The sequence below is a fragment of the Haliaeetus leucocephalus genome, unplaced genomic scaffold (genome assembly GCF_000737465.1).
Source record: "Haliaeetus leucocephalus isolate CR32 unplaced genomic scaffold, Haliaeetus_leucocephalus-4.0 Scaffold185, whole genome shotgun sequence".
Taxonomy (NCBI): Eukaryota; Metazoa; Chordata; class Aves; order Accipitriformes; family Accipitridae; genus Haliaeetus; species Haliaeetus leucocephalus.
In genome coordinates, this window is record NW_010972621.1 from 488,897 (window position 1) to 513,576 (window position 24,680).

Genomic DNA, 24,680 nt, shown 5'->3' on the forward strand with positions numbered 1-24,680 from the left:
ATAATTGTTTTAAAGTTCATATTGATGGTTCTCTTAATTTTGTAGTTAGACCTGATTATGTGGTTCTGAAAACAAAGTAGTGTGATAAACTTCTCTCATCTCAACATCAGGATAAATTTCCTAGGGCATTTAAATTGAAGAGCTAGAAAACTGAAGGAGAGAGGCAATAATCAATTAGTTACACAATGGCATAGGCTTTTAGGTTGACAGGAACTGAGACACTGGGGGAGGGGATGGGGATTCATGAAGACCCACTGTCTGTCAGAGTTTGATTGCCATTACTATATGTAATCTGCTTGTTTCATAAAGCTACTTCTAGATATGAAATTAGGCTACACTTTTGTCATTTAACATCTTTCATGCATTTTCTTGCTCTGCATTACTTGTTTTCTGATGTGTATATTTTATCAAGGTACTATTATTTGTGTACTACAATAACTAGTTAATGCTGTTTTAGACTTGCTCAAAGGTATTAGAGGTTAACATAACTGCAGGTATATTCTGTATACGTGCTGTACATGAATATGTGTATGCTAACAAGTTACTGTAAGATATGGTGTCCTTCTATAGTTGGTTTTAGATGCTGTGCATGTAAATAGTACAAAGTTAACCTGATTCAAGACTTAATTTCCTGCAGAAAGAGGAATATTGCTAAAGAAAGCAGATTGAAAATAAATAGAATATATACTCTAAAAAATTTTATTATGAATCAATATTCTGAAAATTAATGTTCCCCATGTGGCTTCAGTATAGCATTAAAATGAGGATTGTTCCTAAGTGGAAAGGAAGGAAAATTTTAATGGCTCCTCCTGAAGTGAGGTTTTCCCATCACTCTACACTGGCCGGTTTTTGTGCAACACCACTGAATCACCTGTTGTGTGCTACATGATTGCATCATGACTATGGTGCTGTTCCTTCTGGAGGCAGGCATGATAAAGCCCATGGATGACTTCATAACATCAGTGTAGACAGTTCTCTTTAAATATCTGCTGTGGCAAGCACTTCCATGTATTTTATGTCCTGTGAGCCCAAAGTGTGGGCAGGCTTGCCCTTTGTTTGCTTAAGTAAAAAGTGTTCTCAAATATAAAAGGACCTGAGAAAAAATGATGTAATAATTTTGTAGCAAAGTATTGAGAACTAGTCACTCTACTCATCTGATCTGAAGGGTGTTTTCATATATTTGCTCAGTATGGCTTGTTTCCACCAAACTGATGGGTTTATCCTCTTCCTTAGGGTTGTATGCTCTCTGTGGAAAAACCTGGAAAGAACCATGCTCTTCTTTTTGATCTTGTAACTTGGGACTGTCTGCTACTAAAAGTGCAATGATAGCAAGAGGAAGGAGAAGAGAAAACATACTCCCTGTCTTCACATCCTCTTTTCCCTTACCTCCTTATGGTGCCAAACATTACAGGAGCAGATGCAACCTTAGGCTGTTCTACCTCTGCTTCCCTCTTTGTGTGTGTGTGTACACAAATACAGAGGCTTTACATTAACTTCTCATTCTGGAGATACGGCTGTTTGTGCTCTATGAGAGATAGTGCTGTGGGGTTTTAAGTTGTGGCGTTTTTTTTTTTTTAGGGAAACCCTTCTCAAAACAGTGTGTGAGAAGGGAGGATTACCTTTGCTTGCCACTGATGACTGCACTTTCCTCTCCAGCAGTCCAGCTTTCCTCAGGTTGTTCAGGCTGCTCTTCCACTTAAGAGTGGAAGTTGTTGTTAGTGCTCCTCAGAATCATTATAAGGTACAAGAACAAAATGAAATGTCTGTTACCTAAGAGTATTCATTAACCTGTTGAATGACCATTTGGCAGTTTTGTGGTTGGTTTTTTTGTTGTTGTTGTTTTGTGGTGTTTTGTTGTGGTTTTTTTATACATCTTGTTAATAAGGCTTTCAGCAAGCCAAAATGTTTTAATAAGGCTATTTCATCCACCTTTCCTCCCTGCTAATGAAACAAAAACCAAGCCATGATAGTATTTCTTCTGAGGGATACAATATAGAAGGTTAGGGCACTGTCATATAGGGTATATTAGGAGGCCTGAAAATTAAAATGGGAGCCTGGTACTAACAACACCTCATATGTAGTTTAGCTTTCAGTCCAGGTTTTTCTTCAGTTGGTCTGTGATGAACTTGGTAACAGAATTTTAAAGTCTTTTTGTCTCTGTCTTTCAGACACATGTCAAGTTCCAGGAACAAGCTCTGCTAACTTCACTTGCAGTGCCAGCACAAAGTCTTCACTTCCCAACTATCTGTATGTCTTTATCCTGGGGCAGCTGCTGCTGGGAGTTGGAGGAACTCCACTATATACTTTGGGGACAGCTTTTATTGATGACAGTGTCCCAAAACACAAGTCTTCCCTTTATATAGGTAACTTTTAAAACTATTTATAACACATTGTCTGGATAGATCAGACTGCAATGCCTTCCAGATGCTTTTATGAATTCCTCTTTTTAAATCAGTCTTGTCATTATTTACTTATGTGCATAAAGTGTTTCTGTATCAATTACTGTGCAAGTTAGGTATTAGTCTGCTGTAAGTGTCAAGTCTTTCCAATAGTTATTTTGCAGAGCATGGTAAGGCTACTTTGTGCACCTCTCCTGCTGTTTTTTCATGTCAATAACTGAAAGTGATTAAATGGTTAATGTAGTCTGCCTGTTATCAACAGAATAAGTTGTAGCAAAATTTGCTTTGTAGTGGTACAGGTGTTGAAGACTACCCTATATCAGGTCACTAGCCAGACCTTGCTGTATCCTTCAACAGTTTTATTTACTGATGTTCTGGCAGTAGGCAATCCCCTCAGTGCAGGGACACTCCTATGCATTATGTGATCAGTGCAGTTCTTCAGCCACATACAAATTTGGCACTTCAGAAGGAAATACTGGAAGTATCTTTCCTTAATTGAAAGCAAAAGGATTGCCTGGAATCATGGAGAATGTGTTTTACTGTGGAGCTGTTTAAAAGCTAAGAAATACTAATTCTTAACAGTGGTTTTTAATCTTTCCGGTCAGCAGTCTCTGGGTTACGTGCGTTTTTACTGCCAAGGTCATTGCAGTCTAAGTGTGTTTTCCATGGGCATGAAGATGTTTTGCTATTTTCCCCATTTTAGGTGTAAGCTGATAAAAGTATGTTAGCTATACTGGTAACTCTTAGGGGGAATTCAAAGCATCTTAGATTCATTGACTGTTTTCCAGACTAATTCAATATTTTAGGGGGCAAAATTGAAATCATCATCTGTTTGCATACAATTCTTGCTTAATTGTTTCAGGCAAGCCATTCCGTTTGATGCTAACAAATGGAATAGTTGCATATGTTAAATCTTAAATAACAAAGAGAGCTTTTATTTTTGCTGTTTCCTTATATTGAGAGAGGAGATTATGACACTTTTCTGAGGACAGTGAAATAAATACAGCAGAATTAGGGCTGTCTGCATTATTAGAGGGTCAAGAAGTGGCCTGAAAACTCAGGAGAATGATGTCAGTGTTCATACTTAAAACATAACAGACCAATACAATAAATTAATGCTTTATCCAATCTTCAGAAAAGTGCTGAGTTCTGAAGAACAGTGTATATTGCCTAATGTAAAAAAACTAGAACAAAAGTGAGTGGACAGGTAGCTACATTAAGCCTTAATTCTTTTTCTTGCTTTTATGCAATGTATTGAGGATTTTAAATATATTGTGTTGCTTTGCCTAATGTAACAAGGCTTGTGCAGGGCAGCAAAAAAACCCAACCAACCCCAGAACTTTCTCTTAGTGTCTGTAAATAGCTGCTAGCATCTTGGACTATAAGATTGCAACTCATAAGTTGGTAGTTTCTTTCTTTTCTGATACTGGGTGCATTTTCATGAGGACTGTGCTCTTGTTGAACTGAGGCTTCCACATCTAAAGCCAGTGAAAACTTAAGTAATTCCAAATAGTAATTTAAACTGAATGATCTGCTGGAGGAAATAGGCACCTTCTAAGCTAGGTTTGAAGTTCTGTAGGATGAATATGGACTTAACTCAGAAAGATCTTATGGGCATGTCATTATTTCCAATATGCAGGAAAACCTGCAATATGTCAACTCAGTATTTGTTTTGACTTACTGATACTTCAGTGTCCCCTTCTGTGTCCCTTGCCCATCCTGCACTGCTCCAAATGCTCCCCTCATTCTTTCTTGCTGTCTTAACAGAGCCAAATAATACTAAATACTCAGGATCCAGGCACTTTGGAAACAAATGAGAAATCCAAATTCTTCAACCTGGGCAAAAGCATAGAATATCAGCAGTAAGGATGCATGTCTTGCCAATTAGACAGATCTAGTTACTATCAGTTGCAAGCCTTAATCTGCAGAGACAGAGTTCCTGCCAGCAGTGCTAAAGTGCCATAGAAATCTGGATGGTAGGCCAGGGAGACTATTGTGACATCGAGAAGATCTTGTCCTAAGGCCAAAAAACTGGATAGACCTAAGAGAGCTCTTTAGTAGGATATGATTACACCTATAACTTTTTGTTAGGGGTTGTGTGTTTCTTTGTGTGTGGGGTTTTTGGGCTTTTTTTTTTTGTTTAAAAAATGTCAGGGGCTTTTAAAAGCCCTGGCTTTATATTTTAAGGATCATATCAAGAAATTGAAGCGCATATGATTGAGTTCTAAATGAACTCAAGTGGCAGATATTACTCCAGTCAAAAGGTTTAATGGAACCCTGGCCTCTGGTCTTGGCAGATCTGAAAACCATCTTAAGACTCAAAATAAAAATATAAATAAGTAGGTTCTTAAAGATTGTGGGCATGCACTATTAAAAACTGATGCTCATAACAACCTCACATAAGAAACTTTTACATAAGCTAGCTTGTGATTGTAGGCGCAAGATACACAAAATAATAATGCATAAAGATGCTGTCAGTGAAGTGTCTTTTGCTGAACTTCTGAGTTGCAGCTTTTAAGAGCTTCACATTTTCCTGTTGAGGGACAAGTATGAATTTTGTCTTCTACATGTAGTTGAAGTAATGACAGTGAAAGAACAGGCTGAATTACAGAAAGCATTTGGTCTGTAGTTGATTTAGGAATTTTTTTTGAAAGAAAGCTTTAAAAATGTATGGTGAACTTGATGTATTTTCTCTTCTAGGAATTGGCTATGCCATGTCACTGCTGGGTCCTGCTATTGGCTATGTCTTAGGAGGGCAGCTACTTAATGTTTATATTGATATCCAGATCCCAGAAAGGCAAGATATAGCAGTCTTTTGCTTTCTATTTTCTTTTTCTAATAATTCTTATTAAAAATCTTCAGTGTTCTTCCATATGAGGAGGAGAAAGAGTTTTTGTCTGGAAAATACTGTATTTTCTACAGCTGCTTTAACTTGGTAACAAGTTGTATTCACAAGGGCTTCTAGCAAGTGAGTTACTTCTCACAGTGAATAGTCACTCCATTGTGTGTGAAAGTTTCTCTGTAGTGCAAATACTTAGTTCTAGCATTTTGAGATATTGGCTATTTTAAAGCTGATTAACATAAAATGCTTTGTCTTTTGATTAGTCACCCATTTAGGGTTCAATTGCAACTATTGATTTCTTGTGCAACAAATTTCCCTAAGGTAGGATGTGAGGGGTAGGATACTGCTTCTTACCTCCTGTGGAAGAGCTTGCTAGAAAATCTACCAGTTGAATAACAGTCCACTATTCAAAAAATAATGTTATAAATTGTACTACTGTCCAAACCAACAACTTAATTTACACTTTTATTTCCTGTGTTTTAGGGACTTTGGATCAATGCAATGGCATTCTGAACTTCTGTATTGGCTTTCATATAACTTATTGATTATGAAGATTTTTCTCTAAAAACAGCTTTGTCAGTATCTTTATAATGCTACAGGATGTTGAAATCAGGGCCAAATAGTGGCCTTTAAATCAGAATGAATTTCACTAATGAGTTGAAAGCTATGTTTGGTAGAATGCAATATTACAATAGAGCTGATGAATGTGCTTTAAACAAGCAAATGATAAATTTAATACATGTAGAAAACAAGCAAATGACAATATTCAAAGACTTTCTGTTAAATCAGTATTAAAAAAAAAAAAACAACCTGACATGTGAAACTGCTGATTTGAATTTATGAATGGTAAACCTGCTTTTTCCAAATTATTCTTCCAGTACAAAGATAGATCAAGATGACCCACGTTGGCTTGGAGCATGGTGGATAGCATTTCTTGCATGCTTTTTTGCAGTTTGGCTCCTTATAATACCATTTACATGCTTTCCGAAACAACTACCAGGTAAATGTTTAACAATAATGGGCTACTTTGGAAGAGACATTTGTTTATACTTAAGGGGGTTGTAGACTGCTGGACTGAGTGTGTGATTTGTCTTTGATTCTGTTTGTCAGTTAACTGTCTTTGGCTAAAACCTGATGACAAATACTTTGTTTCCAATATGCAGCCTTTAAAACAAGGTGAATGGGCTAGAGGATTGATCTTGAGTACATAATGATGTACAGTAGGACTGGAAACAGGTAGGCATAGAAACTGATTGTCAAAGTTTGGAAGATGCTTGCAGCTAAGCACCTGGGAGTGTATTTAAAGCTGCTATGTTACCCTCCAAGAATCATAAGGAAATTCCATTAACTCATGCATTGTTGTCTTTGACTCTATTGCTTTGTTGTTCTGAGTGGAATAATAAAGCATGAATCAAAGTATCCCAAAGCAGTCTTCTAATAGTTTTAATATAATTTCTGTTCAGGCAGATACTATCTAGGAGTCCCTTGGAAGAGAGTCTAAAGGAATTTACTATGCTTATGTGGAAAGAGAAATGATGGAGGAAAAGGAACAATGAAGTAGGGAACTGGGGAGAATGTGAGGATGATTTAAAAAAAAAAAATAGGAAATTGAATGGGCTTCAGGACAGTCTGAAATTCTTAGGATATCCTTGATAATATCTTCTTACAGCCAAGGCCTTCCAATGGAAGCGTGATGCTTTCAGCCAAATTCTTCTTTTCACAGCAATACCTTATTGATCTTTTTAGGGATCCGTACCAATAAAATATTCTAGACAACTTACAATGTCTGAGCTAGTTTTCCCAAGGAAAGGAAACACACACTTTGATGCTTTTTCTGACTTTAAGTCTAAGAGCACAGGTATTCAGTATTTCCATTGTCAATAAATATGCCCATTTATAGGAACAGCAAAAATACAGGCTGAAAAAATCTCTGAAACTCATAATGATGGAAGTGAGGTGCTTGTTGAGACCAAGAATATTGGAAAAAGTTTTAAAGACTTTCCCGTGGCTCTTCTGGTAAGAAAATCTTGAATTTGCTAAAACTGATGTATTCTGAGAAATTGAATTCTTTTTCAGGTAATACATAAGTGTTTAGAAAGGCAATTGCTTCTTTATCATGTTGTGATAGGGAAGTCTCCAGTGCTACTGATAATTTAATACATGTTCATTTTGTTGATGCTTAAGATTGTTAAAGGAAGAAAAGCATATTAGTGAAGTTCCGTATGAGAGTATTTGCTTAAAAATACAGTGACTTCTAGTTTATATTGTACTACAATGAAATAATTTCGTGAGTGTTATGCTAATTTCCCCCCATAGATACTGTTGAAGAATCCAGTGCTTATGAGTCTAATAATAGCCAGTTCTTCAGAAGCTTTAGTTGCCACTGGCTTTGCCACATTTCTACCAAAGTTTATAGAAAATCAGTTTGGAAAGACATCAAGTTTTTCAGCAACTCTTGGAGGTAATGTGGCTTTTCATTTTTAAATCTTAAATATATTGTGCTGGACATGTCAACATTATAGGTGGAAGCTTATATAGGCATCTTGTATTTGAGATATTTGTGAATATACTTACATGAAATGCAGTTTTCACAGCAGAAATAGTCTTTTTATATTATTCTTGCCTGCCCTATGAAAACCTTAGTACTTAAATCATTATGGGTGCAAATCTACTCGTAGTCTGTAGGTTCAGAAGACTTGATACTCATATTCAAGGTAGAATGAGAATTCTGTGTGCTGCTGAAATTGTAATTTATTCCTTTCTTGTTCTTGGTGAAAAATATTTAATTCTTCATTTAAAATTGGCTGAAGGAGCATTAAGCCTTAGGACCTACTAAAGGAAGCAACATGAAGGGCAGCTGGAAAAAAACAGCAGTGCTTACTGCAAGGGGTTGACTTGGCCCTTCCCTTCTACAATTCCACCATAACGTTATAGTGAGCTTGCAATAAAATGACTAATAAGGATATGTTATGAAACTATTGTGTAACTGCTTCTCTAGTTGGCTTACTGTCACTAATACACAGAAGTAATAGGTAGAACAGGGGGAGGCTAAGAAAAGCTGAGTATTGGAGCAATAAATAGAAAAATCTGATGGAAGAGCGGCACTAGGTAGGGTCACATGATTAACTCTGACACAATTACTTCTGAAGAACAGCAACTAGGTCAAGGCAGGTAGGCCAACAGATGCTTGCAATATGGCAGACTTTGTATTTCTGGAACATGTCTTGCTAAATTACTTCAGCTGTATAGTGCTGCAATATAACCATATGCTAGTTGAAGTGCTCTTTCTCCAACAGAAATACCTTTGGGAGAGACTTTCTCAATGACTTACTCCTTTGGGTAATACCAGATAGTACTATCACTACTCAGACATTGTTGCTTCAAAACAAAGCATTTGCAAGTTTTACATAGAAATACATTGGAATATATGCTCAGTTGTTGAACAGTAATCAGCAGTGAAGTAGAAAACTGAATGTTCCTTTTTTGTCTGTAGACTTTGTCTGAATTTCTTTTAATTTGAGTTGGAAAATATTGATAGTGTTAATCAAATCTACAGCTTTGAAGAAATGCCTACGCTAACGTTGAAAGTTAGCTGTACTTAAACTAATGTTGAGCTAGCTAATCTAAGTGTTGCCAATGTCCATGTTAACTATTTAAACTACCTTTGACTATGGCCGTCCGTGGCCTGTGCAGTTCTGCCCCTGTACATGAACTGTCTTTAAAATTAGCTGTCTTGGGTCAGTGCAAGTTACACTGATTTCTGTGTTGTATTGTAGATTAGCGATATAAAAATGCTCAGTTATGTTTCTGGAGTCCTAATAGTGCAGAGAGGATACAACATTATGGACTCTATAGACCATGACAGCAAAAGTGACCCACTGATCTAGACTTTTAAAAATCTTTCTGTAGATACCTTATTGTATCTTGTACTGTCTCTTGTATAATAGTGCTTATGTTCTGTTATTAAAAAGTTCATAACACAAATGTATAACAAAGAACATGGACATGTGGAAAAAACATGGAAGCAATGAAAGAGCATTTTCTATTTTCAGGAAGTGGCCTACTGGTGTTCAGAGATTCCTGCCTAGTACGTAGTACTCTTAAGTAATCTGGCTTTGCTGTGTTGAACTTGGGTTTTGGACAAGTATAAATTACCATGTCAAATTTAACTTCTGCAAAGGCTAAAGAGATTGTAAGGGTAGAATAAATTACTCATGCTAACAGATTCTGGTAGGATGTTTTGAAAATGACATCACATGGACTGCATCTTAAGATACAGGTAACTGTTGTGATTTTTTTTTTCCTTAACATTAAATTGCACTCTAAATTGCTTCACTAATTATATCTTGCATTTTTGTGTAATTGCTGGTGTCTTGTTTTCCTCTAGGGCTTGTATTAATTCCAGCAGCAGCACTAGGCCAAATCATAAGTGGCATCTTGGTTTCCAAGTGCAAAATGGATTGCAAAAGCATAATCAAGTTCATGATAGGCACTTGTTCAGTGGCCCTAATATTAAACACAGTGTTTTTATTTGCTAAATGTGGGAACGAACCTTTCGCAGGTGTCTCTGAAACATATAATGGGTAAATATATTTTAATGCACTCTTGGGTTTGGTGTTAATGTTTAAAATAAGTAAGCTACGTCACAGAATACAAAACCTTTAAAAATGTCATATTTTGCCTTGATGTGTGAAACTGAAATGTTTTATGGAACTCTAAAACCCTGTTCTTGGAATCTTTATGTAATAGACGATTAAGAAAATGTAATGATACATTGCCTGCAAAATGTTCTGAGCAGCCTGGTCCTGTTCAACAAAAAATTCCTAGCTGTAGGTGTAGTAGCCATAGTATTGACTACACCTAATTTTGTATCTCTGTAAAAGTAGTGTGTCTTTTGAATCTTGTTTTATTAACCAACTCTTGACAATCTAGGCAGTTTGTTCCTGGAGGGAGTCTGCTGTGTGCAACAATTTTATGAGACACCACTGAGGTGAACTACAACTTAAACTGCAAATTTTTTCTCTAGAAAAATGAAGCCATTATTATAGCATCAGGTTCTAGCACATCTAGCCTCCATTTACAAAGGAGGCTTTAATTTTTTCCTGGTAAATTGGCTGATAGAGGTAGGAATTTAATGCAAAGAGAGTGTAGCTCAGTGACCCAATTTGAATAATAAAATGGGTGGAGTAACATGGTTAACCGGAACATAATTCAAATTATATTTGGCTAACATGTATAAGAAAGGCTTCTCCAAACAATATGTACTTTTCTTTCCCTTAAACAACACAATTCCCGTGCCTAATGAGAATGCAGTCTATCACTCATTTTTAGATATTTGTAGTACTTGTATTAGAAATTCTGTGATGAATGTTCTTCCTGTTGCTGTAAAAAAGCTTACTCTGGAAACCAATATGGCAGCAGGAAGAAAGTCAGAAAAGTGAAAATAAAAATGAGGCAAGATTAAATATGTGCAAGGATAAGCATTCTTTAGAGAATGGATTTCTAGGTCCACTTTTAAAACTTCAGCATTGAACGTATGTGATCAAATCACCACTGTAGGCACTATGTTGTATAAAATGCCCAGTCATGCCTTATTAAGAAATTAACTTTAAGATTATAATGTTTCAATTCTCATAGTTTTAAATAGTACACATCTCTGTAGCATGAGCATTGTTTAAAAGCAGGAGGAAGGCAGCTAGCTGTGCCAAAACAGTGCTTTCAAGTGGTTGGTTACTCTAGCATGAATTGACAGAGCCAGAGGCAACTCCAGCTGTTTGAGGGTCTGCCAAAGAGCCAGATGCTGCTGTGCAGAGTAACTGTAGGAGGCTGGTAGCTAGGGACTGCTAGCTGCCATTTGAAAAAATCATAAGCATGAGCAGTGTGCTGTGCAACTGGGTGAATAACTTACCAATAATTTTTTGTTGTGTTCCCTAGCCCCCCACTTTAGAAAAGGGTTAGGTGCTACTATCTTGTACAAAAGCAGAGTCTGTAAGTTATGCTCCAATGCATAAAAAGGCATCTGAATCTAAACAGTTTGGGGAAGACTATCTTTGCACTTCACTGACACAATAGCATGAAGTGCACCATGAAAATGCAGAAGATAGGTTGGGAAAGAAATTGGTTTTGTAGCCTCTAATGCACATGCAGGTTGGTAATACTTCTAGGAAAAAATGATAAACATCTAATCAACAGTTAGGCTTATATGGTTTCTTCACTTGGTATTTGCCATGCTTTTTGACTGTCTTAGAATGAGCATACAACAAATAGAAGAACGCAGGAAAATCACATCTTACTTATGGAGGCAACTAAATGCAAAAATATCAGAATGTGAAAGCTGCTAATTTTCCTAGGTCCTTTAAGGGTATCATTGACATAAACATAACTGACAAATATTAGAAAATTTTCCCTAAAATGCAAAAGAGTGACATGAAGGACTAAACAGATATTTTTCAGGCCTCATTTAGGTAAATGTGAAAACAGTGAAATAGATAACCCTAGGTGAACGGAACAGAAATTCAGAGGGCTTGGAGGCAGTACTGATTGAAGACAGTCAGGCTTCCAGTTCTCTAACAGACTTAACCATTCATTTGTATTTCCTTTTCCAGAAGGCTTACAAAATGAATAAACCAAATTTCATACACTTGGTGACTGGGAAAGAAAAAATAAATTCTTAAAGCCCAAGTTACGACTCATTCTGCTTCTATCCTTACAACTTGCTTTATCAAATGACAGTATATTCAAAGGCCAATGTTGACATTTAACACTTAAACCATGGCTTTGCTTCAGTGTCTGAAAAAAATGCTAGCTGTAAGATTACTGTGGACACCTCAGAACTGGAAACTAGAATGCAGAATTTGGTTGTGAAAAGTTTCTGGTTACATACTGAGCAAAAGAATCTGTATGTAGCAATTGAATACTGAAGAGGTTGTATAGAAAATAGTATATGCAGCTACCCATATTTCTATACCAGGTCCTATGATAATGAGCAGCTGACAAAAGGTACAGCTGAATTGATTTTCATCCTAAGTTAAATACAATTAACTTGTATTTAATAGTTTTGTGTAACTTCAGCAGTTATGTAGTTTAACTGTTGCTGAAGCCCTCTTATCTACAGTAATTTGGAGTTAACCAATCCTGAAATAACTCTCTCCACTCAGTATCCATTATAAAAAAATGGTTCAATTTTATGTAATTAACTGTTACATGTTGGACTGTAGTTTGTTGGACATGTTACCTGCATCAGAATAATTAGTGGCACTAATATAGTGCCAGTTCTGAAACTACTTTCCATGAAGGAGTAAGCAACTAAAATATGTAGTAGTAGCTTTAACAAATTTATAAGTTCGTGGAAGAAGAGCCAAGTGTCTGAATCCTGCTTGTGCTGTTGAGCAAATGCTTCTGAAAGAATAAATTATGAGAATGCTATGACAGTTGAATTTGGAAATTGATGCAGATTCATTTTTTGTGGAGATTTTTAAGAAATCCTTCATGGCAAGCATTCTCTTTCTGTTGAAAAATACCCTGGAGGTGGGTGGGGTGGGGAAGGCTTTTGGAAGCTTAGTACCAGAACCACACGAGTACAGGATCACTTTTGAGACCATTTATTAATGAACAAAGTATACTGTCTATAGTAACAGTTTATTACTAAATTAGCCTATAAACAGAACTAAAGTGGTTTACTTTGTCTAGTAAACAGTTCAAATAATTGTTTTTGCCAAATTCTTTTGTCCAGTATTTTCTTGAAATCTTGAAGTTATAAAAATGCAGTGACTATTTCTCTAGTTATGTTCATTCCCACATGGCTCTGGGTCTCCTTGTTTTGCTTTGCTGTGAAAGAATATCTAACCTACAGAGCTTTTAAAGACCATTTAATGGCCTCGTCTGCTAGGCTTCTTTAGAAAAGTGATGTTAGAACAAGAAGTTCCATGTCATGAGAACCTATGTACACTAAAGTGTATTCTTCTGTATTTTAGTATTTTTCACTGACCATGCATAACTAAAGGTTTGGTCCCTCTTTGTGGGTCAGGGAAGAGAGACGTTATCTGCACATATAAACAGGACAAATGTTGCCACTGAATTGATTAAATACTTCTAGGCTTGACATGCCTCATAGGCTAACAAGGCACTGTATGAAAAAACCTGTCATTAGTGAATTTGCTTATGGTGCACTGTAGTGCTTTAAGCCAGAGCAAACTAACTTCGATTCCTCTATGTATGAACAATGAACTAATGTAACCTAGTAGGGTTCAACTGTATTACAACCAAATGAGGTATATAGGTAGTTATGATGTCCTTAATATTCCATGTGCAGTTTGAATTCTATGTAAGTAATGAGCTTAATTCCTAGATAAATGATTTCTCCTCTTAGTGTTTGTGACCATCTTAAATTTTCTTGAAGAAACCTGCCTTTTAGGTAATGAATCTGGAACTTTCAGTTTACAGTACAGTATTTAATCTACTGGCAGTATCAGTATCCTGGTTTCAGCTGGCTGAACTCTTAACCATTGAAGCTTCTTTACTTATTAATGCACTACTATTAGAAAAATCAAAGGGTGTTTTTATTCTTTGCATGTATATCTTAAGAAGGCCCCCCCAGATCCCAAACTGATTTTTCATACTAATAATATAGTGGGATTACTTCAAATACAACCATACTATGGCCTATACTGGAAGTAAATGCCTAAATTGAGAGTAGTTGTAGTAAGCAAGTGTTAAATTAAACTCTACTCTTCATTAGTTATTCCCTAAGCAGCTAGAGAAAATCTTCAAGGTCCTTTTTGGTGTGATAAGACTTTGTTTGTATGTCATGGCACTCTGCATTTAGCACATGCAGTCATCTTGGTGCTGGAACAATCTAGATGTCTGCATAGCAGTGTTAAAAATAGTAAAAGTGCAGTGGGTTTGCAACTGGACTTGAATCCAAAAGAGGGAAAAAAGCTTGGAATATGATCAGTAGAATAAACAACGCCTAATACTGTTTTAAATTTTGTTGCATTTTTTCTTAAAACTGTAAATTGAACAAATTCAAATGTGTATGGGGGAGGAAGGAGATGGTATAAAATAAGAATTGGGTTGAGACACATAATTTTGTCATCTGTTTTGTGAATGGAAATTGGAGGAATAATCTATGGAAGAAATAATAGCAGAAAAATAACTATGTACAGAATAAATGGGAATTCCCTCTAGAGTTTTAACTGCTAGGAACATGGCTTATTTTTAAACAAGTGAATAAATCACCTGAATTGAGTATTTTGAGATTTATCATCTTATAAATACTGCATTACTTATTTACATATCTGCTGTTTTTAAATTACTTTATTAAAAGCCTATTAACTTTACCTTTCAGAACAGGCACATTATATAACTTAACAGCACCATGCAATGCTAACTGCAGATGTTTGCGCTCTATATACTACCCAGTTTGCGGCAGAGATGAAGTCCAGTACTTTTCTCCCTGTTTCGCAGGATGTGCATCACATCTTTTTAACAACATGAAAAAGGTACTTTATGCTGCAAAGATAGCTGTCATGGTCTGTTCTGGTTTCCTGCAGAATGCATTCTATATTGAAAACATTTTTCCCTTAGTATGACTGGAAATCACAGAATTTCTGAGTCTAAGTGGTAGTTACTACAAGAAAAATTGGTGTGGATTGGAAACATGTGTCTAAGTAGCATGAATGTTGGTATGTGTCAGAGTCCAATACTCTGACCAGGTGCTTTTAGATATTCCACTTGTGGAGGGTGTAATGTTTAATACAAATTTACTTACTTCATGACAGTTGATGTTACACAGGATTTCTGACTTAGCAGAGTGATAGAAACTATACTGAAAACACAACACAAATTTAAGTTACACTTGGCAAAATATAGCAACTGCAATACACAGTTCAGTCACAATACCGGTGTGATTCCCATTACTGGTCTCTATAATATGCTCACCATCACAGTGCTGGGCCTCCCCAGTTGTTGGGAAAGTGTACGTGGGTTTAAGGCAGCTCAAGTCCATTGCTGTCTTTGAAATTCTTCTGCTAGTTATCTGGCTTTTTATAGTCAGTTGGGCTGAGCCACACTCCCCCCATGCTGGTCTGGCTAACTTAGGGAGAATTTCACACTCCATTAATGAACTCAGGGAGAAACATTTACACCACCAGTTGATCCACTCAACTGACATAGCTGCTTCTTTTCTGCATGGTTTTCTTTGCAACAGCTGTGGTCACTCACAGCCTGCATTGTTCTGTGAGCTTCATGGGCACATCACCCTTCTCCATGTCTTCTGAGCCTTCTTCCATTGTAGGTGTTTATTGGTCAGTCACAGTGTGTTTCTCACTTGTGCGGTGTCATGTTGCAAATGTTACTTCTACTAAACGTTCTAATGCTGAAAATACATTAAACCTGAATGTGCTTTAAATAGAATTGATAATCAGAAAAGTAGAAATCGGCAAGTGACTTGACATTAAACTGCAGTTCTTACCTAGAACTTTAAGCACAATGTAATGTTTGTTGTATGCGTGGGAACCTGCTTCTGTGAGTTTCCAAACCTGGAAATGTCAGTTGCCCCTAATGTAGGAATGGTAAGCCATGAAAGTGGCTGGTTTTATTATCAAGCCTTACCAGTACTGAGACTTTCTGTGCTTGTCTCTACTAGTACAACAAACTCTTGAGCAGGGATATAGGAGGAGTGTAGCAAGATCCTTAAAGGTAGGCAAGCTGAACCAGGGGGTGCCTCTGGGGACTTTTTATATCAGAATAAGACAATGGTAAATGAGAGGAGGTATTATCTAGAAGAAAATGTAGGAGACTGACTACTTCTTGCTGTGAAAACTTCACACTTCACTGACTTTTTTTTTTCTTTGAAAACAAACTTGGGTGGATTTAAATAAAGAGCATAAAACTATTCCATTTGTTCACCTGCTTATAAAAGCAGTCCAACATTGCTTCTGTTCTTTCCTACTTAAGTCTCACCTCTCTTCCTGTCAAGTACAGCCCAGTGTAAAAACCAGCCTGTTTATAGCCAAGGCTTTCAAGCTAAGTGATCTGGGACTTGCCAACATCTCTGAAGAACATGAACTGTTGTGGTTTCCAGTTTGTTCTGCTACTGTTGTAACTGGATATGTTTTATCTAAGCTTGAAGAATAAGGCTTGAGGAAATAGTGGCAGAAGTAGATGTAAATCTAAAGAATGAACCCACTTCAAATAACAGTTTCTAGTAGTCAAGACAAAGTTCTTTGGAGTATAGCTTTTGAATTGTACAGACATAATCAGCAGTTTTTGATTAATAAACTAGGTAACAGTTAACATTAGCTTATTTCAGTATTGAAAAATTACTTTTGAGAACTATGTAAGATATCTTCTGTTCTAAGGGAACTGCAGCTTTTGGCAACCTACTGTTCAGGAGTTACACTTTGCAGATGAAACCAGTCTCATATGGGGAAAGAGAAAAGGGACATTCCCACCCTTCATCCAACCTTTGACACCCTCCATGGTGTTTATAATGTTTTCAAAGAGGTGATTTGTTTTTATATCTACATCTATATATAATTTTCAAAATTTTGAAAATATATCAATATAAAAAAATCTTGTTTTGAACACTAACTTGCCTGTTCTTAATTTTATACAATAACTGGTGTTATCTTCACTGATCTGTAGTAAGATTTCAGTACAAAAGTTAGCATTTCAAGGCTTACTCTGTCAATGTTTTTGTATAATATTATGTACTGCATATGGTCATGCCTCTAAAATCTTCTTTAGTTTTAAGTTTTTTATGCTTGTACCTAAAAACTTGCTCTGCATGAAATGGAGACTATCACTGTCTTTTTAGGTCACAACACCAAAAATAACTTTTGCTCACATGAGTTGGATCAGTCAAGTTCTGCTGAACCAATTTTAAAAATGAGGGTTACAGTGTCATATCATCATCAGGAAATGGACTGTTTCCCGTACTGTAAAGTCAGGGTTTATTCTTGTATTCAGTGTGATGCAGAACCAATGATACCATATTAGTATCACTTAGTGTAATTCTTGGAGCTAAATTTTGTTTTATAAATTTTTCGTAGACGTACCACAACTGTTCCTGTATTGGGAAACCAGAAAGAGAAAATGGTTCAGAAGACTTTCTCTATGAAGCTGTCCCTGGGAAATGTCCAACACAATGCAAATTTTTACCTTTATTCCTGACCTTCTTCTTTTTTGCTGTTGTTTTTACGTTTATGGCTGTTACTCCAACAACTGTGGCCATTCTCAGGTATGTTTTTTGGGCTGAGGAGTAGGTAGCATTCCTGTGAAAACTCAGATAAATGAAGTAATCTAATTTGTTTTGCTTTCAAATGTGGACTTAAACCAATGTGCAAAGGATTTCCTGTTGTAGTACTTTGCGTAGTAAACAGGCAGTACTTGAGCGCCTTGTGCTTCATATCACTGTTCACTACCTCTGTAATTACAGTTGGTTAGTAGATACTGTTTGAATCTATTAAAAAAAAAAAAAAACAACACAACCTTTCCTACCTGTAGCAAAATCCCTCTTTTATGGGAGCGCTCCTGACTGTTTTAGTCAAAGCAAAAAGGAATAAATGTGCCAGATGCTTGGATGAAAAAAATATTCAACTAGCCTGGTATCGGTAATGTCAGGATTTCAAGTTGTACCAATAAAAGAACAAAATAGCAATCAGTCTCATATTCTCAGCCTTTGATTCCTGTCTCAGTTCAGAATTCTGACTTGCAAAATTGTAGACTGCCAAGAGCTGTAGACCACCTTTCATATGATATTGATGTTGTATGTTAACCAGTGGTTTGACTGTCTTTCAAATTGCTGAGACTCATATGCATGAAAGCTAGATACATTTTTTTCTTTAGTATGTCATCCTCATTCTGAAAGTAGACCTGTTTCACTGTATGTTGAAATCTGACTTGTACCTGTAATACTTCTAGAGGGGAAAAACATACACTATACACATGATGCTTTGGGATGATGTGGTTAGATGCTCTTTTTCCAACTTTCTAGGCAGGGGGTTGGGGAGCGGAGTGATACGCTGCTGCAGTGCTTTGCAGTAGCCTCCTGTTCAGGGTTTGTGTAAACCTGGAATTAACAGCTTGTCATATTAGTGTGAGGGCAGAATAATGTGAAGTGCTGCATTATCCTCAAAACTGAGCTGATGTAGTTTTGTTTAGATTAAGCAATAACGTTAGGAATTTTGAATCCTTGTACACTTCAACTGAAATGGTGAAACAGTTTTTATGGAAGAGAGGACCGTAGAGCAGTTTAAATGTGCAAAAACCTAATTTAAATAGCTAAATGTGAGGTAAGTTACTACAGTATATTCTGATATCTTTTCAGTGGGCCTATTATTTGCAACTTCAAGTGTAAACCCACGTGTTCGTGACAGTGTTCTAGTGCTAGAAATAACCACCCATACTATGCAAAAGTCATTCTCTTTCTTCTACTTGCCTTTATGGGTAGGGGGATCCTAACAGTGACTGCTGATAACTGCTCATCTTGGATGTTTTTCTATGGCTAATCCTCATACATACTCCAGAATGAGGGAATAACTCCTGAATATTTAAATACTGTCTTTTGTAGCACTGACAGTGCTTCAAAGATACAGTTTATTAAAGAAAACAATGCTGAAACTAAATTGTATAAATTAAATAAGTTAGATTGTGTTTAATCTTTATGGTAGTATCTTTAAGACACTGTCAGGATAACTTTTTTTTTGCTGGAGAAATAGCTGAAAGAAATGGGTAGGAGGTAAGGAAGTAAATTCTGCTAGTTATGAAATCAATATATTGATTTGTATAGCATAGGCCAGAACTGATTAATTGTAAGGTCAGGTGACTATATGTAAAGGTTATGGGAAATACAACACCTTGTGCTGTGCTGAAGCCTAGTCTCAAATCATGTACTGCTTCTTTAGGAAGAGTAGCTCAGGATTGCATCCTAGCACTGTCCTTAAATCCTTTGTTGTTCTGTGGAAAAAATGTTCAACAGTATATCAGTGTGCTGCTGGTGAGCTAGCTTTTTATTTATACTGTTTTGTTAAACTAGTTCAATCTAAAATTCCTTGATGAGCTGTTGGAGTTGCTTCTATCTTTTGTCAAAACACCTCTTGAAGTTGTTTGATTAGTTGTTTTGGACACTGGGTTTCTAAAACCCTCTGCAATTAACAGGTTAAAGGAGTATATTAAGACAAAGCATATTCACTGAGGGGCAAAGCAGAGAAATGGAACAGTTAAAACTTGTTCACCAAGTCTTAAAACTGCAAATCTTGTTTACAGGTGTGTCCCAGATAAACAGCGCTCATTTGCTCTTGGAGTACAGTCAGTGTTTCTACGACTACTGGGTATGACTTTCTTACTGAAACATTTGCCTCTGAATAATCTACTTATTTGGTGTTTTTCTAGACTTAAAAATAATGCATTAAGAAGCTTTCAGAGGAGCTTGAAGCAGCCTGTCATTGGCTTATAGAGTACACTTGTTATAAGGCAGATGTGATCTGGATTAAAATTCCTCTTCAAATAGAGCATGCGTGCTCATTTTAGCCTTTCTTGTTCTTATTGGCATGAACAAAATACAGGTAACTCATTCTTTCAGCGAAAGGCACCTGCTGTCTCTTCCCCCAGGAGGAGGCCTGTTCTGAAAGTTGAGATAAGAAAAAGTGATGTAATAGAAAACAGTTTCATGTAGTTGACATCTCAAGTTCCCGAAGTTAAAAGAAAGTGACAGTGTCTCATACAGTTGTATCCTTATTGGCCATGCCAGTATATTTTAGAATGGATAGGTGGAGTCTTCCCTCTTCTCCCTTCCCTTTCAATTCCTTTGACTAACTTCAGCCTTTATTGAAATTGTAGACACGTGTACATAAATAATTACTGAGTTTTTATGTGGGAAATGTATTAGTTAAATTCTAAATCTAAGCATCTCCGGGATCTCAGTGAGACAGGTGAATCACCTTAAATATAAAGCTAAACATAAGTATTCTCTGCACCACTCAGTTGAATTTTCCTAGGTACATTTTAAACTCTTGTTTTTGTCTTATACGCTTTTTAAATGGCATATATAATTCAAGACTGGGTTAAGGCAGTTACTGATTAGACTTTTATGTCAATATTTAGTACTGCAGCCATTCCCTGCCATTTGAGATAAAATATCTAACAGTGTGAGTTCTGGTTTGCTGTACCTATTGAAACTCCAATTAATCTAAGTCATTCTACCAATAAAGCATAACAAGAGTAAACATCCTCACAAGTAGAAATTAACTGGAAGGTAGTGCTAAGTATTGTACGAGGACTTCCCTGTTTCATTTTACTTTCAGGTATCTATGGCAGAGTCTTAACTCTTGACTTCACTGTGCAGCAGAGGATAGGAGAACTTTTTGCACTGCCTGTACTGACTGTGTCTGAAGAAGGCAACAACCAACAGCATTATTACCAGCAAGATATTTATGCTGTAGACTTGAGGAATCACACAGGGGTCCTAGACAGAAGAGCCGTAGTGAGGACATAGCTGCTTATTAGCTCAAGAACAGTTGAGGCCTTGAGTAGTTAGGTAGACATGCAGTGATGTACCTGGAGTGTTAATTACAAAATTGGCTGTACCTGGATGCAAACCCCTTGCGCTTTATAAAGCACTGCTGTAACAAAGATCACACAAATCTAACAAATTCTACACAGCAATAATTTTAAACATTACATTAAACATTACTCATTTTTCCTAGAAGCTTAGCTACATCTGAGAGATGGAAAAAATGTATCATTTAACTTATTAATATAATATTCTAGTTCTCTGCATTTGGAACAGGTTAGTGTATATGATCTGAGGAAAGGGACTTCTTTTCCTTCAGTTAAAATCCTGCTTCCTTGATTAGCTGTTTTTCCCCCTATTTTTAATCACATTTTTCTTCTCCAGTGAAAACCAATGAACTTACAAGCAGCTCAAGTCTTTGAAAAAACTTCTTGCTTGATAAAGTGAGAGCTGTATAAAGAATTAACTGATACTCTAGATACTCTATGCAGCCTACCTGTTAACTGAAAGCAATAGAAGAGGCACACGTGCTATGTAATATGAGCCCTATGACTTTGATTAAAATGTTATGTTTAATGTGTGGCTCTCCCATTTTATCTTCCCCACCAGCCTGGCATTTTACTGTATGCATTAAGAATGGGTAAGACTATTCCAAGTAACTCAAATGTTCTGACATGTTTCTCTACTTTTTAGGTACTATTCCTGGACCAATTTTGTTTGGTGTTGCTATAGACAACAGTTGTACTCTGTGGGATATTAATGAATGTAAAACGAAAGGAGCCTGTTGGGTTTATGACAATGAAAGAATGGCTTATCTACTGATGGGCATAAGTAAGTGGCTTTGTCATATTAAGTACATGTACAAGGTAATAGATATACTGACCTTGACTGCTAGATGGGAATTATTTTAAAATAGAACCTTAACTTTTATTTTTTAGCAGCAGTGTTTTTTTTTTAAAAAAAAAAAATTTTTCATAAATAATACAAATATGGTCTTGCTCCTTCCATGATATTTTGTTTAAGTGGCTCTTAAAAATGACCTAGAAACTTTTTTTAATAAGAGCAAAACTATTTTGTGTTATTGTTCAGTCTTTCTTCATTGTCACTCTTTATTTACCGAATTTTAAGGGATTGGCACACATTTCAGTCTTATCTAGCTTGGTCTGTTGGCAGCTTAAGGTCTGAGGAGCTTTCTTCCTCTTGTCATATTTCAGTTCTTTTCCCTAAATTAATATCAAGATCTTGAAAATATCTCTGAACACTTGTAAAAAAAATTCCCAACTTGTTTAACAATCTGTTGCCTTCAAGTGTGTGAGGTATGTATGTCAGGGAGAGGGAAGGCAGGCTAAGCTTGCATTTGTGATAACTGCTGTAGTGTCTTCTAGCACCTGTGATATTTACAGTGTGTAAACTGAACTCCTAACATCTAATCTTAAAACTGAAAAAGCGGGAGCCACAACTTCAGGTTTCAGTATGTCTCAGTCATATTTGTGATAAAATACAATCCCTCTTTTCCCACTCTCCTTGCCCGCCACCCCCCCCCAGTTTCACAAATGCCACTATGTACCAGTGATGAGTAAATGGAACAACCTTTTAAGTTAGCTGAGGAGAGAATACTTAAAAGGTTTGTACATGGGGAGTTTTAGTTTGTGGCAAAGAGAATATTGACGCAATGAAGAACAGTACTGGAACAAGAAATAAGGAAGGCTTGCACTTCAGGCTAGGATGGGGTGAAGAAATACAGAACTGCAGTAATGGCAATAGCTGCTGCAAGCAAGAACTGGCAGGCAGGTGAGGGGTCTGAAGTCAGTTGGAAGACTGCCTTTGCCTGCCCTTTGCAGTTCATGTAAAATACATTGAAATTCACAGCATCAATTTAAAAATCTTAGTGTAACTCACCATGTGAACCTTTATAAATGACTGAAAATACTCTTTGTCTGCTACTGAAGGTGACTGCAACAAGGACTGTTCTATTCTTTTCATTCAGGTGCTGCTTGCAAAATCATCACAATCATCTTTGTGGTCATAGCAGTATGGTTGTATAAGCCTCCACCAGCAAGTGCAGCCCTGTCACAAAAGGATTCAGAAACGGTGTCTGCTATACAGACATAAATCATGTGCAAATCAGGGGCTTTTGAAAGAAGCCAATAAGAATAAGCACTGTTACAACACTTGTACCAAAGTTCTTGTACACCATTACCTAATATAAAAGATCATATTCAGTTCTTGAACAAATTATTTGTGAATGTGTGTAGTGTTCTCTAACTTGCTAAACATACTTTTTAGTATTTTATTGTGTAAATCTAAAAAAGTGACTCTTAAATTTGCAGTTTAAGTTTAAATGTCAAATTTATAGCTTAAGTGAAACAAGGTGGAATACTTGATCAAAAAAAAAAAACCAAAAAAACCCCCTAAAAACCCAGGGAAAATGAGCTGAACTGGGCTGACTGTAAGCCCCATTTCCCCCTGCTTATAAAGTAATAACTAAGTGAGACTGTAGTGGGAGAAAAGAAGTATCTTGGTATTTTAAAGGGAACTGTGGATGTTTAAAATGGAATTATTTTAATGTGCACATAATCTGGGCCTAGTGCCTTAGTTGGGGATTTCGACGGTAGATACACTTGGGAATGTGCAAGTATGGACATGTTTTAAGTGCAAACATTCATTTAAATATTTGTTAATTTAAGTCCCTTAGTTTCTACCTGGAATATATACAGAAAGTTGCTATCCAGCTGCTTTCTTGTTAACATTTTTCTATAAAATTTGAAAATAAACCCTATTTTCTTACTACTTCTGTGTATGCTATGTCATTTCTAAGTGACTGAGTTCTAGGCTTCTCAACTCCAAGAAACACAGTGCTGAAAGCTAGCAAAGAATATGTATGCAAGGATCAAAAGTAGGAAAATACTGCTTTAGTTGTTCCTTTTGACTTACACACTGCATGCTCTTAAAACTGTATTTGTATAGCACAACGGATATGCTATACAAATTAGCCACTCTTAACCAGGGAATATTAAACTACATTGCCTGTTACTGAAATATCATTCAATATTGACTGGAAATTTTTAATGAGCAAGATATCCTCTGCACTTGCTTTACTTTGTTAATGTAAACTTTCTTTTTGTTGCACTGGCTATGCAAGTCACTCTTACATAGCTGTGTATGCCCTTTTCATCTGGTTACATGGACTGTACTCATTGACTCTATCAAGATTTTTAAACAAGTGCTACAGCAAAGGATTATGGCATATGGGTCATGTTTAATCTAGTTCTTTAAATTCAGCTGTTAAACTAGGTAGAGGCTAAGTATATCACTCAAGAAGATGATCCTCTATAACTATTTAGAACTATTCAAGAAATAAAGCAAAGTAAACTACATCTCCTGAAAATACAAGACTTCATGACTTTTGAGGCAGAGGAGGAAAGGGGCAGAATACAACAACTGAATTTATGCTTGCTCTATTTAGTTGAATGTTCTGATAAATGGGCTCATATCAAGATGGGTAACTTCCCTTGAAAGAACTAAATACTGATCTTCCATAAAGTTTGGGAATGTGGCCTAAAACTCTGAATTCAGTTTCCAGCTCTGACTGGTTTGTGTGGGATATAGCAAATCACTTAATCACAGTAAGGACATGCAGTATAGTAGCCAAACTGGTAAACTTGCTTCTCTTGTTCTGTCTGTGCTGCGAGATCATAGCTTACAGTTTCTACTGCTTCATGTGATTGCGCAGATTACAAAACTTGTGGGGCAGAGCAACAGGAGCTTCCTCTTTTGGGGAAGTTATCAGTACTCAGTTGCACTGGAGTGGTTATTTGGGTGGAGAAGGAAGGAAGTATTGCCATGGTGTAAAATTACAGTTAATGCTAAAGGCTGTTGCAATTTATAATCTAGCCTATGACTTGTTAAAGATTACCCTCGCTAG

General features: G+C 36.5%; 1 protein-coding gene across 1 annotated transcript in view; it reads left to right on the top strand.

The window, feature by feature from the left end:
• Positions 1-22,867, top strand: part of SLCO4C1 (solute carrier organic anion transporter family, member 4C1) — a 33,519-nt gene extending 10,652 nt beyond the window's left edge. The window contains exons 3-13 of the mRNA XM_010565058.1: positions 2,169-2,363; positions 5,100-5,196; positions 6,120-6,241; positions 7,142-7,257; positions 7,558-7,702; positions 9,629-9,824; positions 14,588-14,741; positions 17,295-17,482; positions 19,510-19,574; positions 21,449-21,586; positions 22,743-22,867. Coding sequence (XP_010563360.1) covers positions 2,169-2,363; positions 5,100-5,196; positions 6,120-6,241; positions 7,142-7,257; positions 7,558-7,702; positions 9,629-9,824; positions 14,588-14,741; positions 17,295-17,482; positions 19,510-19,574; positions 21,449-21,586; positions 22,743-22,867 — 1,541 coding nt within the window. The remainder of the gene's footprint in view (positions 1-2,168; positions 2,364-5,099; positions 5,197-6,119; positions 6,242-7,141; positions 7,258-7,557; positions 7,703-9,628; positions 9,825-14,587; positions 14,742-17,294; positions 17,483-19,509; positions 19,575-21,448; positions 21,587-22,742) is intronic.
• Positions 22,868-24,680: the final 1,813 nt, after the last annotated feature.